The sequence below is a fragment of the Zea mays genome, chromosome 7 (genome assembly GCF_902167145.1).
Source record: "Zea mays cultivar B73 chromosome 7, Zm-B73-REFERENCE-NAM-5.0, whole genome shotgun sequence".
In the NCBI taxonomy this organism is placed as follows: domain Eukaryota; kingdom Viridiplantae; phylum Streptophyta; class Magnoliopsida; order Poales; family Poaceae; genus Zea; species Zea mays.
In genome coordinates, this window is record NC_050102.1 from 119,071,925 (window position 1) to 119,091,266 (window position 19,342).

General features: G+C 46.2%; 1 protein-coding gene across 2 annotated transcripts; it reads right to left on the reverse strand.

Annotated features, from left to right (window-relative positions):
• Positions 1–6,240: 6,240 nt before the first annotated feature.
• On the reverse strand, positions 6,241–18,919 carry LOC100192817 (Double-stranded RNA binding motif protein family). 2 transcript variants are annotated; one of them, NM_001138009.2, is made up of 5 exons: positions 18,416–18,919; positions 10,179–10,272; positions 9,854–10,037; positions 8,267–8,369; positions 6,241–6,808 (listed from the first exon to the last, which is right to left on the reverse strand). In NM_001138009.2, the coding sequence occupies exons 2-5, from the start codon at positions 10,248–10,250 to the stop codon at positions 6,613–6,615; spliced, it is 555 nt and encodes a 184-aa protein (NP_001131481.1). In that variant the 5' UTR covers positions 10,251–10,272; positions 18,416–18,919; the 3' UTR covers positions 6,241–6,612. The 2 variants fall into 2 exon arrangements, 1 of the variants encoding a protein (NP_001131481.1); NR_183717.1 differs by lacking the exon at positions 9,854–10,037.
• Between the last annotated feature and the right edge of the window lie 423 nt (positions 18,920–19,342).

Below are 19,342 nucleotides of genomic sequence, written 5' to 3' on the forward strand. Positions count from 1 at the left end.
TTCCATCATCGAATGTAATTGCTCTTTGGGGATCATCGTTTTTCTCATATGAGGAGAACATCTTTTTCTCCCCTGTCATATGGTTTGTGCACCCGCTATCAATTATCCAACTTGTCCCACCGGATGCATAAATCTACAAAACAAATTTAGGCCTTGTTCTTAGGTACCCAAACGGTCTTGGGTCCTTTCACATTAGAAACAAGCACCTTGGGTACCCAAACACAAGTCTTGGGACTCTTGTGTTTGCCCCCAACATATTTGGCAACTACCTTGCCTGATTTGTTAGTAAGAACAAAAGATGAATCAAAAGTCTTAAATGAGATGCTATGTTCATTTGATGCATTAGCAATCTTCTTTTCAGGCAATTTTATATGAGTTGTATGCCTAGAGCTAGAAGCCTCATTACTATACATGTAAGCATGATGAGAAACGGAATGAGATTTTCTAGCATGAATTCTTCTAATCTTGTGCTCAGGATAGTTCTCATGATATAAAATGTAACCTTCCCTATCCTGAACCATGGGAGCCTTGCCCTTAATAAAGTTAGAAAGCTTGTTTTTAGGGGCATTAAGTTTGATGTTGCTTTGGCTTCCTTGTTGGAAACCAATGTCATCCTTAATGCCCGGGCGTCTCCCATTATAAAGCATAGTATGAGCAAATTTAAAATTTTCATTTTCTAACTCATGCTCAGCAATTTTAGCATTTAATTTAGCTATGTGATCATTTTGTTCTTTAATTATAGCAAGGTGATCATTCATAACATCAATATTAACATCTCTACATCTAGTGCAAATAGTGACATGCTCAACAGTAGATGTAGAAACATTGCAAGCATTCAATTCTTTAATCTTAGCAATTAAACTAGCATTTTCAGTTCTAAGACAAGAAATTGAATCATTGCAAATATCAAGCTCTTTAGACAAGTTTTCACATTTTTCTACTGCAAGAGCATAGTCATCTTTGAGCTTAACAAATTTCTTATTTTCCTTAACGAGCAAGTCCTCTTGGCTTTCCAAGATGTCATCCTTCTCGTTAATGGTTTCTATCAATTCATTGATCTTCTTCTTTTGATCTTTGGTAAGGTTTGCAAAAAGAGCAGTTAAATCATCATTATCATCACTAGAGCTACCTTCATCATCGGAAGTAGTTTATTTGGGGGTATCTCTAGAATGTACCTTCGTCTTTTTGTTGTCCTTAGTCATGAGGCATTTGTGGCCGACGTTGGGGAAGAGAAGCCCTTCGTTGATGACGATGTTGGTGGTGTCCTCATCGGAGGAGGAATCGGTGGAGCTCTCGTCGGAGTCCCATTCCTGCCCCATGTGCGCTTTGCTGCCCTTCTTCTTGTTGTAATATCTTTTCTTCTCCATCTTCTTCTTCCCTCTCTTATCGTCGTCCCTGTCACTATCACTTGTATATGAACATTTAGCTATAAAGTGACCGGAATTACCACACATGTAGCACACCCTCTTGGAACGGGGTTTGTAGTCCTTCCCCTTCCTTTGCTTGAGGATTTGTCGAAAGCTCTTGATGATAAGAGCCATCTCCTCATTGTCGAGCTTGGAGGCGTTGATTGGGAGTCTACTTAGTGTAGACTCTTCCTTCTTTTCTTCTGTTGCTTTGAATGCAACGGGTTGCACCTCGGGTGTGGAGGTGGCGCCTTGCTCCAAGTTGACAATGTGTTTGGAGTCTTTGATCATAAGTTCAAAGCTCACAAACTTGTCAATGATCTCCTTAGGAGACATCTGTTTATATCTAGGATCTCCACGAATTAGTTGAACTTGAGTGGGATTACAAAAAACAAGAGATCTTAGAATAACCTTGACCATTTCATGGTCATCCCACTTGGTGCTCCCGAGGTTGCGGACTTGGTTGACCATCGTTTTGAGCCAGTTGTACATTGCTTGTGGCTCCTCTCCTTTGTTGAGGACGAATCGACCGAGTTCTCCCTCGATCGTTTCGCGCTTGGTGATTTTGGTCACCTCGTCCCCTTCATGCGCCATTTTGTGGATGACCCAAATTTCTTTGGCAATCTTCAACCCTTGCACCTTGTTATACTCCTCTCGACACAAGGAAGTGAGGAGTATAGAGGTGGCTTGGGAATTAAAGTGCCTTATTTGGGCGGCCTCATCGGAGTCATAGTCCTCATCGCCCACCTATGGTGCCTGCACTCCAAACTCAACAATATCCCATATACTTTCGTGGAGTGAGGTTAGATGGTGGCATGGTGCCTCATTTTATCACTCCACATACAATAGTATTCACCATCAAAATCTGGTGGTTTGCCTAGGGGTACGAAAAGTAGAGGAGCGCATTTAGGATTGCAAGGATAGCGAAAAGGCATCTTACTATACTTTTTACGCTCTTGGCGCTTCGAAGATGTGGACTCGGTGCCGAATGTGGAAGGTGAGGAAGAATCGGTCTCGTAGTAGACCACCTTCTTCATTTTCATTTTCTTCTTGTCACCCTTCCTATGTGACTTGATGGAGCCGGCTGATTCCTCCTTGTGCTTGTCACTGGCCTCCTTCGACGGAGTCCATTCTTTGTTCTTCTTTCCCGAAGATTCGGGATTTTCCCCAGTCACCATCTCTCTTTTGGCGTGTTCTCCGACATTACTTCGAGTTGTTAAACTCTAATGAAGCATCGGGCTTTGATACTAATTGAAAGTCGCCTAGAGGGGGGTGAATAGGCGAAACCTGAAAATTATAAACTTTGAACACACACTTCACCCGGGGTTCGGGTTAGAAATAAGTAATAGCGAGTTTGGAGTGTGTAAGATAATTCCTCTTGCTATGAGTTGCTCAATCAATGCGGATAACTTTCGGAGCCAACTCAAAATAATATGAGCAAGAGAACTTTAGAGAGAGAGGAGAGGCAAGAAACAAATCGAGTGATGTAGATCAACACAAATTAACACGGTGATTTGTTTCCCGAGGTTAGGTTCCAAGAAACCTACTCCCCGTTGAGGAGGCCATAAAGGCCGGGTCTATTCCAACACTTTCCCTCTCTCAATCGGTCACTTAGACCGGTCGAGTGGTTCTTCTTAATCACACGGGTCACTAAGACCCCGCAAGGATCACCACACAATTATGTGTCTCTTGCTTGCTTTACAAAACACTTGAGAAGTTTAGAATGAGAAGAAGAAAGCAACCAAGCACCAAAACAAACACAAATCACCCTCTCTCAAGTCACTAAACGCTTTTGATCACTTGACTTGATTTTGGAACTTGGAGAGGATTGAATGCTTTGATTGTGTCTTTGGAGTGTATTCTAAGCTCTTGTATTGAATAAGAAGAGTGAGAAGCTTGGATAGCTTGAATGGTGGTGGTTGGGGTATTTATAGCCCCAACCACTTTTCCAGCCCTTTCTTTCGATGGGCACAATGGACAGTCCGGTGGTGCACCGAACACTCTACTGTTCACCGTCCGATGAGTGCCATGTCAGCCGACCGTTGGAGTTTGGAGCGGTTGACCGTTGAAGTCTTATGTCTTCTTGCTGCACCGGACAGTCTGGTGGCACACCAGACAGCCCGGTGCGTTCTGACTTTGCAGACTGACTTCTAACTTCTGCGTTGCAGACTGCCTGTAGTTAGCGCAGTCGACCGTTGGGCATAGTTGATCGTTGCTTCGTTGTCTCACTGGATAGTCCTGTGGCACACCAGACAGTCCAATGAATTTTAGTGGATTCGCGCTGAGAAAACCCGAGAGCGGCCAGTTCGCAAGGGGCTACAGCCTATGCACCGAACAGTGTCTGGTGCGCCACTGGCTGCACCAAATCTTGTATGCTCCAAACTTTGTAGAATTCCCTCAAGTATTTTCTTTGTATGTTTACGTTGAACTTTATGCACCCGAGAAAAACATCCACTAGGCAAACTAGTTAGTCCATATGGTTTGTGATGGACGTCAAACACCAAAATCGATTACAGGAAATGTTGAGGTCATTTCCTTTTCAGATCTAGAATAGCAGACCCACCGTGGATCTGAATCCACCTTAGATTTATCGAGGAACTGTTTGGGTACACAGCAGTTCTATTTCATGTAAGAGCATTTTAGTTGGAATTACTTTTTTTGCCCTTGTGATAGACCCCACGTGTCAGTTTCTATCATACTTTCTTCCTCCGACCAAAAACCGGGAGAGCGTGGTCAGGGCCGATCAGGCGGTCGGTTGTGGCAAGCACAATGTGTGGCCAGACTGAGGCTAGGGACAAGCACATAGCTAGGCCGAGGCTTGGGGCAAGCGTGGCCAGGCTAGGGCTAGGGGAGAGTGTGGCTAGTGTCGCTGAGGTGGCTAGGCAGAGGTGGGGTGAGTGCGGCCAAGGTTGGGGTAGAAAAATTGAGGAAGAATAAGAGGCGCCTAATAATGAAACATGAATAAAAATGAATGGGTATAGGGAAAGGATTTGTAACCAATGGTATGGCAGGTAATTTTCTCCAACTCTACCAAACTTGAGTTGGTGGAGCACCCCTTGAGGAGCTTGACCAAAATGGTGAATCTGCCACTTAGATCCACCATTTTGGTGAATTTTAATTTGGTGGATCTAAAGTGTCTACCAAACAAGCCATATATCACTAAGTCTAATCATATATCTATGCCATAAAGGGCATTTTCGATAGAGCTCCACCAGTTCTAGATTAACCAAAACATATCTTGATTCAATTTTTCTAGCCAAACACTTTTTGTATCCATCAGTTGTGTCATACATCTGGTCCACCAAAATGGTGGATCTGCCCCCAGATTCACCAAATTGGTGGAGGAGCTCAGGGGGTGCTCCACCAAATACAACTTTAGTGAAGTTAAAAAATACCCACCATACTACGCATTGCATACATTTTCTTTGAATTGGTACATTCTTCATTTTGTCTTTGTTTCTTCCATCGCTATTGTAAGAAAAATAACGGAGGGCTATTTAAAGTAAGGGTTTGGTGTTTGATGATGAACACTACTATTTGGATTACCACTATTTGCTAGTGTTTTTGTACATAGTTCAAAGGATGTGAAGCAGACTTAGACTAAGGCAAAAGGTTGATCTGAATGATCAACACCTCAAGCAATACGTTAGAAGACATATTGAATACTTGCTGGTACATGCAAGAGTCAAAGACATAAGATGGAAAGGGCCAAGACGAGGACACATGAAGAAATAAAGAAGAATGCATGTTGTTAGAGAGCACCGAAGTGTCAAAGGAGGGCTACTATAATTGAACACGCTAGAAGCATAAGTGTGCACTAGAACTAGTCAACGGACATGTTTGGCGGGCACTAGATAAGGCAACAGATAGGATACTCAAAGATGACTATAACATGTTTGGAGAAGTCCATAAGGCACTACACATGTCTAAAGAGTAATAGATACCCCGCACCAGACAGGATACTCATGGAGAGTCGCAACACAACTAGAGAGGGCCATAAGGCATTAGACCTATCTAGTCACCACACCGAATAAAACACCATATGCCTAATCTTGAATAGTCGACAATGGCTACAATCAACATATAGTTGACGTGGACACACCGGACATGTCCGGTGAGTAGACCAGATATGTCTAGTTAGTGCATCGAACGTGTTCGGTGAGTGTGAAAAGAATCTAGTTTACTTCTAATGGCTAGTTTTGAACTTGGGACGATATATACCACCCCAACCAGCTTAGTTATAGGCCAGAGGAAATGTTTGGAATCTAGGTTATGTGCTTACCTTCCTAGCTTTTATATGGGCTATTAGATAGGTTTGGAACCTAGATTACATAATTCCTTACGGTAGGGATAAGAATATTTAGTCAAGACCGTATTTGCACATATGAAAGTTTTGTTTTGTTGCATAGGTTTTGCCTAGGAGAACATTGAGGCCATAATTTAGAGAGAAACTAGATTTCATATTTTATAATTCACCCCCTTAGGCATTAGTGTTCCCTTCAATTGGTATCAGAGTGGGTGGCTCAATTTATAACTTTTAGGTTTTAGCTTAGTCATTGTTAAACCGACGTAACAGTTGAGCATTATTTGTCAGTGAATTTACAAGGTAGATCGCGGGATCGAGAAGTGAAGGTAAATGCACAAGGAACACGAAGATTTAAGTAGATACAAACTCTCGATGCAAGATAATATCCTACGTCATGTATGCCAGTGACTTGTTTTGATTTGATCTATCCTCTTGAGACGCCTCGTTTCTTTTTATAGTCCAAGGAGGGGTGGTTATAAGAAGTTTATCTAGTGTCCTAAATAAGGTTCTATATATATTAGATGATGAGGATACGTATTCTTACTCCTGTCTATCTTTACATGGCATACTCGCCCCATGATTAACGGATTCCGTGGCTCCTGTTTAACATCCAACATGAGAAGGCCGGACATCGAATTGCAAGACAGAGCTCGACTAGGAGCTCCAGTTTGATTGCACTGATCGCCGGAGTTCAGTATTTACACAGTACAAGTGCAGGCGTTGGGCATGTAACCAAACGAGCTAGAGACTAGGTACACGAGCCAACACAGCCGGCTCAAGATTCATAAGGGACTCAACTTCTCAAGAGTATCATGGCATCAGTGCATGGATAACCACTGTGCCACAGCAACAAGCTGCACCCGTCTACCAACATTAATACTCCTACAAGGGTAGATCTGGCTAGCAGAAGGGCTGATGGCCGCACAGGTCAGGAACATCTGAAGATGACTTGACATAACCAGAGCGCTCAAGGCACCATAATGCCCCTTGTGCGGCGTTCTCCCGTGCAGCTTTCTTCTTAGGTTTGGGGTCGCTGAAACACTCCATAATGGTGTTGACCAGTCCATCCAAGTGGACGGTCACCTTGCATGTGAATCTGCAGAATTTAAGAGGCATCAGTGATTCCTATTTCTAATCATAATAACCAGCTTATCATGGGCGGTTATGAATTATTTACTCTACGAAGAATCACAATCACACAAACAACACATGATGGCCTCTAACCAAATTCAATCACTTCAAGAATGCTACCATAGGACGCTACGAGTTACAGGTATGCATATACTGGTTCGAAAAGAGGACAAAAAATGCCCCATTGTGGTTTGCTGTAACTAGAAATTTCAGAAAATTTCACCCACTTTTTTCTTTGACCAATTATATTCATACTAACGAGGACTTGGTTGTTTTATCCTTAGGAACAATGCTGCTATATTCTCACCTTTGCTTGTTCTTTCAGCCATCTAGATTGGATAGATCTCTGTAGCGTTCACATGCCGGTCTATTTCTTGTGCTAAAAGACAGAAACTTGCAGATAGCCTGTACTCATGGAACTTCAGTTGATTTTCCAAGTTCAGGGTTACGCTTGTGTAGTGAGTTAATGCAGCAGCAGGAGCCGCAAAGCCTGCAGTCCCCAGCAAGTTGAGGTAGGCTAGAGTTAAAACCCAACATGAGCCCCTAGTCACGGTTCAAACACACTCATCTCCATCTTAGGCTATCTTCAGCAGATCCCTTATTCTATCCGCTATCTCATCCCCTATTTCAAACTTCACTCTACAAACAGTATCATTTACAGTGCCGCGTCCCTATTTTACACTATCTACCGAAGACAGCCTAAGTAGCTAAGTTTTGCAAAAGGGCCTCTAGCCTAGCGGTTAAGGACTTCCGAGTAGCACCTCCAAGTCCTGGGTTCGATTCCTATCGGGAGCGAATTTTCAGGCTTGGTTAAAAAAATTCCCTCGCTGTGCCTCATCCGCTCTCGGGTTACGATGTCCTGTGCGCCACCCTCCGGTTGGGCCGTTGCAGAGTGGACAGTTGACGCCGACCCGTTAGTGACGGGGGGCAGGGTTCGGAGATTTTCTCGGTCGGGACCATTGTTTCGGTCTCTTCTTATATGGAATACCGGGAGGACGATCTTTCCCTCCCAGCCAAGTTTTTTTTAAGTAGCTAAGTTTTTACACGGGCTCGCCAAGCCTACACAACTCTCCTCCTTTCTCAGGAATTGGAACCTGCTACTATGCTGAAACCCCCATAGGCACCCTAACATAGGCAGAGTTTGTGGAGAGAGTTAATGCTGCTGGCTTATTATTCATTAGTTAGTCATGACACTGGCATTATCATGTTCCAGCATTGGCATAATATCTCTCAAAATTGAAATGTGCCATAAACAAATATTATGTATGATTCACCTTTTTGAAAAAAAATACAAATAAATATTGTATCACAGGATATTAAACTGATGTTATAGACATTTTGGTAACATAATGCACACCATGCTATAAATATTAGAAGTGCATGACATTTAGTTTAGTATTCATCAGTTAGTAGGGAAACTCACATTCTGTTATGCGGAGGTCCTTGTTCTTCAAAGTCAAATGATGGTTCTTTCCAGCCAGCTGCCTTGCATATTTTTGGCAGTCTCGAACTTGCTGATGTGTTACCTATATAACCACTGGATTTCAGTAAAACAATAGCTTATACGGAAAAAAAAAAGTCTAGATATTCAGTAAAACAATAGCTTATACGGAAAAATAAAAGAAGTCTAGATACTAGTCAAGGAAGAACCAAAGAGTACCGATGCATGTATACTCAAGTGTGTGCCATAGCACCTGGCCAACTTTCAAAAATGAATAAAATTAGCGCAAATATGGCCTGTTTGGTTCACAACTCCGGCGAGCCAAACCAAAACTTAGAAATGCCAAAACGTGGGCAATGCCAAAACTAGGCCAAATCTACGATGAGGGTTTGAGGCCATGCCAATTGTGTGCAAGGTAAATGTATGTATGAAGAAGAATGAGTGTTTGGACTAAGGCCATTATTAAATTATTTGAAACTTATGTGAAATTCGAGGTCCACATGTCATAAACATTCTTTTCAATCAAAATGTAGGCAAGTGGGATCTTGTTTTGTAGATTTAATTGCAATGAATATTATGTGCAGACAGATCCCAAAACTGAGCGAAAGGGCCTCTAGCGTAATGGTTAAGGCTTCCGAGTAGCACCTCCAGGTCCTGGGTTCGATCCCCCTCGGGGACGAATTTCTGGCTTGGTTAAAAAAATCTCCTCGTTGTGCCCTGCCCGCTCCCGGGTTACGTCCTGCGCGCCACCCTCCGGTTGGGCCGTTGCAGAGTGGGCGGTGACGGCCCGCTAGTGATGGGGGGCCAGGGTTCGGGGATTTTCTCTGCCGGGACCATGTTTCTGTCTCTTCTTAATATAATACCGGGAGGACGGTCTTTCCCTCCTCGGCCGAGTTTTTTTCAGATCCCAAAACTGATGTTCGATTTAAAAGCAAATGCCATTTAAAATTTCATAATCACAAAAAACAAGAATTAGTGGAACCAAACTAGCCTCTAGCATTAGGGTTAAGGCTTCCAAGTAGCACCTCCAGGACCCAGATTCAATCCCCTTCGGGGGCAAATTTCGGGCTTGGTTAAAAAAATCCCCTTGCTGCGCCTCACCCACTCTCGGGGATCGATATCCTGCGCGCCACCCTCCGGTTGGGTCGTCGCAGAGTGGACAGTTGATCGGCCCATTAGTGATGGGGGATCAGGGTTCGGGGGTTTTCTCAGTCGGGACCATTTTTCGGTCTCTTCTTAATATAATACTGGGAGGACGATCTTTCCCTCCCCAGCCGAGTTTTTTTTTAGTGGAACCAAACTCCTGACACATCAAACATGCACTGAACAGATGACCAAGCCCAACTCAGGCTACCATTTCCCTCGCCAAGAGATGCCCCACTGGGCATGCCCAAAAATTATTTGATGCCACCAACGTTTGACCTTGAAGCAAATGCTGGCTAATGTTTGTTGGTTTGGACAAATATTGGCTTGGTTTGCTAGGGCTCACATCCAAACAAGCCCATAAAGACTAATCATGTCAGTTGTCGTTTAGTACGTAACCAAATTGAAAAGATATATTAATGCAACCTTTCGCTTGACCAAAGTTCTGTACTGCACAACTAGTGAGCGCATCCATGGGATCCTTGTCAGTAGAATATTCAACTGGGAGACCATCAGGCACTTTGTTCTCCGGGTCAAAGACTTCAATTTCCCGTTCTGGTTGGACAATGGACCCTGAAAATTCAGTCTTTCTGCGCTTGACTAACAAATCCTATAAAGAAGGAAACTGACACCATCAGAATACAAACACAGATTTAATCTGCAGAGAGAGAAATTAAACCTCAAGCATGTGGCAGTGAATTCAAAAGAAGGATGAGAAAAATGGATGCAAGAGATTTTTGCCAACTTTTACATTTCCATCTTCTAACTTCACTTTCTCCTTGACTGGCACGGCACTGGCCTTATGCTTCCTGGGAGACTCCATAACCACTAAATGGAGAGTAGCCCTGACAAGTTAAATTGCCACTAGTTAGCTATATGTTTCTGTCACAACGTAAGTATCCAATATAGTGAAGTTCAGTGAGAAAAATATGTAATTCATTAATGTTAGTGGGAGTGTGGGATTGAAACCCTAACCCTAACTAGGGTTGGGAGATATATTTATAATATTAGTTGGGCCTAAGCCCATTACACAAATACAACCCATTACAATAGGCATTACACAATAGCTCTAACACCCCCGCAGTCGAAACTCTAGCCACAGCAAATGTTGAGACTAGGCCGAAACTCCTCAAACACTGATGTAGGGAGACCCTTGGTGAAGATGTCGGTGAACTAATGGGACTTGAAGAATTCACACATCCCCAACGGCGATATGCTCGCGGACGAAGTGGAGGTCAAGCTTGACATGCTTCGTGCGCTGGTGCTGGACGGGGTTGGTGTAGAGGAAACATGGCACTAATGTTGTCACAGTAGACAAGAGTGTTCCGCGTTAGCGGACTGTGCAGCTCCTGAAGTAGCTGACGAAGCCACACTGCCTCAGCTACGCCGTTAGCCACAGCGCGGTACTCTGCCTCGATGCTGGAGCGGGAGACGACCGGTTGTTGCTTCCAGAACAAGGAGACGAGACGGTTGCCAAGGAGCACATCGAAGTTGTAGGTGGATCAGCGCGTGTCAAGACATCCAGCCCAGTCGGCATCGATGTAAACGGCGAGGTCGGTGGTCGCGATCGTCGAAGGAGGTTGAAGTCAGTAGTGCCCCAAAGGTACCGCAGGATCCGCTTCATAGCGATGAGATGTGGCTCCCGCAGGGCGTGCACATGGAGGCACACCTGCTGGATGGCGTAGGCGATGTCTAACCGGGTGAAGACGAGGTACTACAGCGCCCAGCAAGACTCCGAGACCTGGTGGGATCAGCCACCAAGGCCGTCGTCGGAGACTGTCCTAAGTGTCCACCGAAGTCGAGCAGGGCTTAAAGTCAACCATGCCAGCGCGCTCGAGGATGTAGACGATGTATTGGTGCTGGTGGAGAAACATGCCCGAGGAGTAGCGCTCCACGGTGATCCCCATGAAGTGGTGCAGCTCACCCAAGTCCTTCATCGCAAACTCCTACTTGAGGGAGGAGATGATGCGTCACAGGAGGCAGCAGGAGGAGGCTGTGAGGACAATGTTGTAGACGTAGAGGAGGTACGCCGTCTCCAGGCCGCGATGGAAGACGAACAGGGAGGTGTCCGCCTTGGCCTCGACCAGGGGCGAAGCCACCTTATATTTCCCTGGTGCACAGGCACCAGGGTAAAATACAATTTTATCAATAACTACCTTAAATTTACCATGTGATCCTTTTCAAACTGTATAACCTCCTTTATGTTTGATAAAATGTGCACTCGGGTTCTTTTTTAGTTGGCTTCGCCTCTGGCCTCGACGAAGGCCTGTGAGAGTAAGAAGGTCGCGAAGCGACTGTACCAAGCTCGGGACGCTTGCTTGAGGCAGTAGAGTGACCGGTTGAGCTTGCAGACCAAGTCGAGGTGAGTCGGGTCCACAAAGCCGACCAACTCAGTACAATACATAGTCTCTGTCAGACTGCCATGGAGAAGGCATTCTTGACGTTGAGCTGATGCACTGTCCAGGCCTGGGAGAGAGCCAGAGTCAAAATAGTATGGATGGTACCGGGCTTCACCACAGGGTTGAAGGTCTTGTCATAGTCCACCTCGGGACGCTGGGTGAAGCCCTGCAGGACCCAATGAGCCTTGTACCGATCCAAGGAGCCATCCGCCTTCAGCTTCTGCTTGAAGATCCATTTCCCGGTGACAACATTAGCGCCAGAGAGGCGAGGCACCAGGTCCCGATTGTGGTTCGCCTGCAAAGCCTCATACTCCTCCATAGTGCGCCGCTAGTTGGGGTCGGCGAGCGCACTACGGACAGAGGACGACTCGGGGGAGAGCGACGGAGAGGAGGACGTGAGAACATGTCGGGTCACCATCGGGTGGATGTGCCCAGAGTTCCGATGGAGGGCAACAGGGTGATACACCGGCGGCGTCTCGCGAGCGGGAGCCGAAGCATTGGCCCAGCCACGTCGCTAGTAGACGTGAACGGGGTCCGCGAAGCGCGACAAAGAGGTCGCCTCGGTAGACGTCAGCTTGTGAGGGAGCGGGGCGTAAGCTTGTGAGGGACAGTGACAGAGAGATTAGGATAGCGATCGCACCCGAACACGCGGAAATAATCGTAGGAGGGAGAGGTGCCAAAAAGAGCAAAGTAGGGGTGGGGTGACGAACCACCTTGGTGGGAAGGCGGATGAGCAAATAGGTAGCAGTGGCCAACCCCTCGGTCCAGTAGAGAGCGAGAAAGGAGGCCTGAAACAGCAGGGAGCACATGACGTTGTTCGTGGTGCGAATCATGCGCTCACCCCTGCCGTTCTGAGAAGTGTAGGGGCATGACTTCCTCAGTTCAACGTCGTGTGAAAGGAAGAAGTCACGAGACACGGAGTTATCAAACTCCTATCCGTTGTCACACTGGACAACTCAGATGGTGCGTCCAAACTGAGTGGAAACCCAAGCGAAGTGAGAGAGCGTGGGAAACGTATCAGACTTCAAGCGCAAGGGAAAAGTCCACAAGAAATGAGAGTAATCATCCAAAATGAGCAAGTAATATTTATTGCCAAAAATGTTGAGAACAGGGGATGTTCAAATATCACAGTGGACCTAATCAAAATTGTTTGTTGCTCTAGAAGAGGGAAAAGGAAGCCTAACATGTCGACCTAACTATCAGGCATGACACAAATGCTCAAAAGAACCCCGACTACATTAGATGACAGAACTGCCAGACAACGTGGACATCACATCACACCTGGGGTGGCCAAGTGATGAGGACATCACTACCATGGATACAAACAACACTCCCCTAGTTGATGTTCAAGATCCGATTACTCGCGCACGCGCAAGACAATTGAATTTGCAGGTGAGCTCGTTCCTATGTACTTATTCTTGTGCATTTGAGAATAGTGTGCTACCTAATGAATTAATTGTACTTAGGAATGAAGGAAAGGACCAGCAAGGACATGGTGAAGGACTTGGAGGCGTGGAAGGCCAGCAAGGACGTTCGCATCAAGGTGGAGGCCCATATTCTGTCTCGGTGCTGCGACACCGTAACTTGGCCTTTGGGCCGTGTATCTTTGTTGAGCCCATTAAGGCGCGTCCAGGGAGGGAGTCACGCTCCTAACCCTTATATAATCAATAGCCGCCACCACATTAGGGCTCGGGTTTTGCTTAAGTTGGATCTGTCAAGAACAGTCGTCGTAGATCGGTTTATGAGACCCCAACTTGTGAGCTTAATCATTCATACGCAATATTCTAGATTGTGTTCTTTCTTGTTCTTGCTTGTGTCTTCGATTCTCAGGCAGGAATTAGCCCTCGTGGCGAAGTCAATCGCGCAGTGCACGGTTGATAACCAGAGGAGAAGTGGTGCTGCGATTGCGGGGTTCTAGTCGTGTTGATTGGAAGCCGGATCGTCTGTGGGACATCTCCACCAAATCGATAGTTACCTTCACCTAACGGAAGATCGGGCACCCTCGTTCCTATCACCAAGGCGGCGATGCCAAGTGATGGATGAGGTACTAGCGGTCAGGGCATGCGGGGTGGAGGTCGGAGAAAAGAATGCAGATAGGTGAAGAGTGTACAGTGGCCCGGAGCTGTCACACCGCGCGAGGATCCTGGTAGGAAGGTCCTTCACAGACAAGCCAAAGGGGTTAAACTCCATAGAACAAGAGTTGTCAGTGATAAATTGATGAACAGAAAGAAGACTCTGAATAATGTTAGGAGCAACAAGGACGTTCTTGAGACGGAAGGGGCCAGGGAGAACCGCATCACCTACTAAGGTGACAGAGAGGACCGACCCATCGTCGATGACGATAGAGCAAATGAAAGGTGAGGGTGGAGGATAAAGTATCAGCGTCAGGGGTGGTGTAGTATGAGGCACCGGAGTCAGCCACCCAGTGAGTGAACGAGGTGGCCGGTGCCAGAGTCATCACGTTGAACGGTCCAGCAACAGACTGTGTGTCCCGCCCGCCACCCCAAGGGCCCCACGAGGGCGCAGGAGGGAGGACGCGGGAGGCAGGAGACCTGGCTAGCGCTGAGGTGGAGTCGGGTGCGCCGGTAGCGCCAACTGGGGTGGAGCAGCGGAGAAGGTCGGCTGCGGGGCAGCCGAACATGACGAAGGAGTACCCGCAAACGGTCCAAGACACATGAAGATGGAGCTGATCCACGGGTTGTAGAAGGATGACCACGAGTCGTCTCCCCGGGCCGCCGATGGACCACCAGGGCCACCACCACGATCATGACCGCCCTGACGACTCCGCTGACCACCGCCGAAGCTGGCAGTCGAACAAGTAGCGCGAGAAGACGGTGGAGGCACACTCGTACGAGGGGGCACCACCTAGAGGTAGCAGGAGATGCCCGCTAGGGCCACCCCTCGGGGTTGCCACTGTAGAGGGTTGTTGCAGCGTTAGCGGTGGTGGAGGCCGCAGACGTGAGTTCCTTGACCATGAGATCATCGCGGACCCAGGCGAAGGACAGAAACAGGGTGAGCCGCATGAGGATGACTTGTAAGTGCGTGTATCGAGGATTGAGCCCGCATAGCAGGTTGAGAACAAGCGTCTCATCCATGACTGGTGCACCGAGGTCTGGTCTTCATTCGTCGGTAGTTCTCAGTGACGGAGAGATCCCCCTGGACAAGCTGGCGGAAGGCGGTGTCCAGATGGAGGATCCAGACCTGGCGGTTGCCGAGGAACTAAACCTAGATAGCAACCTAGGCCTAGCGACGACTGGCGAGCGGTGCCCACCGCTCGCGGGCAACGTCCTGCATCTCGACCGTGAGGGTGTCGAGGATCCAAGAGAAGACAACGTAATTTATCCGGCACTAGGCCTGTGTCGGCACAGCCACGTCGATGAGGACGTGGGCGTCGAGGACATGGCGGTGGAGGGTCGGCAGGACCTGATCACGCCAGCGAGTGTACTGGGCCGAGTCCGAGGCGAGGACAACGGAGACGAGGGCCCAGATGTTGTGGAGCCCCACCGCCTGAGCGTGGAGGCTGACGATGATTGACGCGTCGGGTGCGGGGAGGGCGTCGTCGTCGCCGATGTCATGCACAGAGTGAGAGGCATCGCCCGGGACTCCTCCAAACTGATGGAGGAGCCCAACGAACTAGCGCTCGACGGTCGCACGCTCCTGTTGCCAGGCACAGGCGGCAGGCTGCGCGCGCTGATGGGCGGTTGCAAGGTCGACGGGAGCGCAACGCTAAGACCGTAGCTCTAACAATTAACATTGTTTATTGGTGCAAGGGTCCCGAACTTTATAATAGTAATGATACCTCAGAACACATACTAGAACAATTGTATATTAAGTAGCATATGGTTCAGAGCTACCTTCCAGAAAACAACCTACCTAGTGACCATGCATATTGTACAAAAGATAGCATGCATGGTGCTCAGTAAACTCACCAAAAACATATAAAAATAACTATTGTGAGTACAAATTCGACACCGCATCTATGCTATTAACAAGTTAACATGTGTTGTTCCATTCATCAACAGAACGGGTAGACCCAGTTTCGGAGGCTCCTGCATAAGTGCGGTCTGGGAAAAGAAAAACCGAGGCAAGCCTTCCCCTGCAAATGCAAACACTACTTCAAACTCGTGACCTAGACACCTAGTGACTTAGGGTTTGTTTGGTTGGGTTGTGGCTGTGAAAAAAGTTGTTGTGGGCTGAGCTGTGGAAAAAGCTGTTGTAGACTGTGAGCTGTTAAAAAGCTAAAAATCGTTTGGTAGAAACCACTAATAGTCGTTAAAAGTTCTTCGATATATGTTTTCACAGTTCCATCCGAAAGCCACTAAAAGCAGGTTCAGGGGTGCTTTCAGTTTTGCACTACGAGAAAGTCGGCTTTTAGAAAAAGCTGCTTCCTGGATCCAGCCCTTTGGTTGGCTTTTGGCTTTTAGGGGGCAAAAGCCAAAGCCAAAAGCTAAACCAAACACACCCTTAGTATTTTAGTAAAACAGCCCTCACCACTGCACCAGGTCTGACCTTTTTTGTTCATAATACAAATTAAATCATCGTCATCCTTTTAAACCATGAGATAAACAAATTAGAAATGATCATGCATGTGTCGGGAGGGGAGGGTGTTAGTATCGACACAATTGCACTACATATTAGTTGTAACAATAGTGATGAGAGAACAAATTTCTATAAATAAAAACTAACAAACTGACAGTCTGCCAGTTACAATCCTTAAAGAGTAAGCCATTGTAAGCTTACTCAGTAACAAGAGTGGGTGATGACAAAATACTACAGAAGAACCATTTAGTTTTGTCTAGCTATAGAACAAACGCTATTTCTGGTAAGCATGCATTGTGCATTCACCCCAAATTTCGTAGTCTAGAAACCATCAAGCTGTCTGCTCAGTGTCATATCGTCTCACATAATTACATCAACTATAGACAGTAACCTTGTCCTTGCCAAAGAATTATACTCACTCACAATAAAGATGCAGATGCATATATAGAACTGTGAACGGCAATTTTTTCCAAATAAATATGAATTGGAATTTTTGAAGAAATAGTACTACAAATTTGGGATTCACCATCAGGGTGAAGCGTCAAACACAGCAGACTGGGGAATATCTACAAGCCTCAACGACCCTTCTGATTCTTTTTAAAACCGTGGGGCGTGCATTGAAGCACTTAATTGAACTGTGTGCTTAGGTCAGATTAGTGGGGTCCCGCAGTACACAAATCATCCAACCTATTGAAATAGGGAGAATAAAGGGTTTCGGATTTCATGGCTTAGAATCACAGAATAGGTACAATCCTAGAATGAACCCTAGACCGAGTTTCGGTCGCTTACCAGCTAAAGAAGAAACCGGTCCGACTTCGGAATGATGGATCTCCACTCTAGCGAGTGTAAAGTGGAGAAAGTGGGCGACGATGCTGCTCAGGCGAAGACGACTGCTTTAAAGAAGGTGCTGGCGCTGCCGGGGAGAGTCAGGGAAAGATAGGGCTAGACGAAATGTTCGTGGCTCGCTCGGTTCGTGGTTAGCTCGGTTCGACTCAGATCAGCTCGTTTGAATTTTTTCACGAGTTGAACTGATATCCTAGCTCGGTTCGTTAACGAGCCAACTCGGTTCTCGATTTGTTAACAAGACAGCTCGCGAGCTAAACAAGCTACCATATTTCAGCGAAATGAAATTATATGCATATCATTTACTAATGATTGATGAACTATGTCTATAAATTGGTCTATGCGAATATAACTGAGGGTTAAACTAATGAACATGTGTGTCAATGTGAATTGATGAGTGATGAGTTGTGTTAATTTGGTGTTATATTGATGTGATCTGTGAAACTATGTGTATAATTACTATTTTCTATTGTTAAATTAGTTTGAAATTAACTAGAAATTGGTCATTATATACATATTTTTTCTGCTCTGGCTCGCGAGCTAAACGAACCAGCTCAGGCTCGTAAACAAGCCAAGCCGAGCCAAGCCAACTCGTTAGCTTAACGAGCCAGCTCGAACTCGGCCGAGCCGAGCTAGGTCAATATCCAGCCCTAGGAAAAGACGACTCCTACTTCTTTGGTCGCCTCTGATAACATCTCCCAACAAAGGAATCCATAACACTTTCTCATGGTCCCAACCAGCCCCTGTTTGCCTCAACTTAAGTTTTCTCCGTACCTTGAAATCCTCCTTTAATTTGTCCCATTTGTTCTTTAGTTGTAACCTAGTCACCACAAGACATGTCCTTTCTTTGAATCCTTTCTCCACCTCAATATAATCAACTGAATTCAAACAAGTGTTTGGCCGATTCCCTCTCGCAACTTGTTCAGCAAACAACATACATATAATCCGAGTGTTGTCAATGTTCCAATCAATTTCTTACATCTAGTCTCACAAATTTAATTTCACTATGCATTTTAAAACATGACAACAACATACACATGATTTATCTAGAAAAATCACCATATACGATAAAAGTGCTACTCTATAGTTAACGCAATCTCCAAAATCCCCAATACGATACACACGATTTTTCTAGAACGTACACATGATTTATCTAGAACACAATATACGAGAGTTCAATTCTATTTGCAATAAATCAATTGTATACCTTAAGGTTTTGCTGTCTCCAGAACTTATTGTTTGCCCTGTGTTCTTGAGGAATACGGCCGATACAGAGGTTCGCAGGGAGGTCGGATGGCGTGCCCAGGTAGCCGGATGGGTTCACTTGCGTGCACAGACAGCCGGCGGTGGGCTCAGGGCATCTGGCTTCTGGCGTTGGGCGCGCAAGCTAGCAGGGTTAGGCGGAGGCGCGGGCGCACGCAAGCCAGTCGGCGGCGGCCACACGCAGGGTTAGGAACAGGGTGCACACAGGGTTAGGCTGCGGCGCGCGCAGGCCAGCAGGCGGCGTAGCCTATCAGCGAAGACGGCGGCTGGAGAACGCAGGAAGTGGAGAGAAGAACGGCGGGGGCTCAGTGAGATCGACGCACGAGCGAGATGGAAGCCACCTCGGCGGCTGTGCGGGTGACGGAAGATAGGGTTTAGGCTGCCCACATTGATATACTCTAAAATAAAATAAATAGTTTATACTTGTTAACAAGATTCTCTACTTCATACTATAACTAGTTGTATGCCCGTGCTTTAATACGGAGTCAGTATATAATGAAAAGATACATTGAGATGCAGAAGCACTATTTGTCGGTCTATACTCTCGTTAGCATCTTTTAAAAGTTAATTAGATTTACATACCTTAAAGATCTGCTAGAGAATAGAAGAACATCATATTTGCCAGTTCAATAGGATTTTTTTGCTACAATGATTGAGTCAATAAATAGCATAGTCAGATATAGGTGAACGAAATGTAAACATCGTCGGGTCCGCGTCAAAGTTGTTGTTCACAGTTGTGAGAAGTTTCTCGGCAACAAAGATTGAGTTGCCCAGCAAGGAAGTAGAGCGTTGTATTCTACATGCTGAAAGCCTCACCATTGCCCTTAGCATCACGATTCGACCAGTAACGACTATGCGGATATTTTCCCAT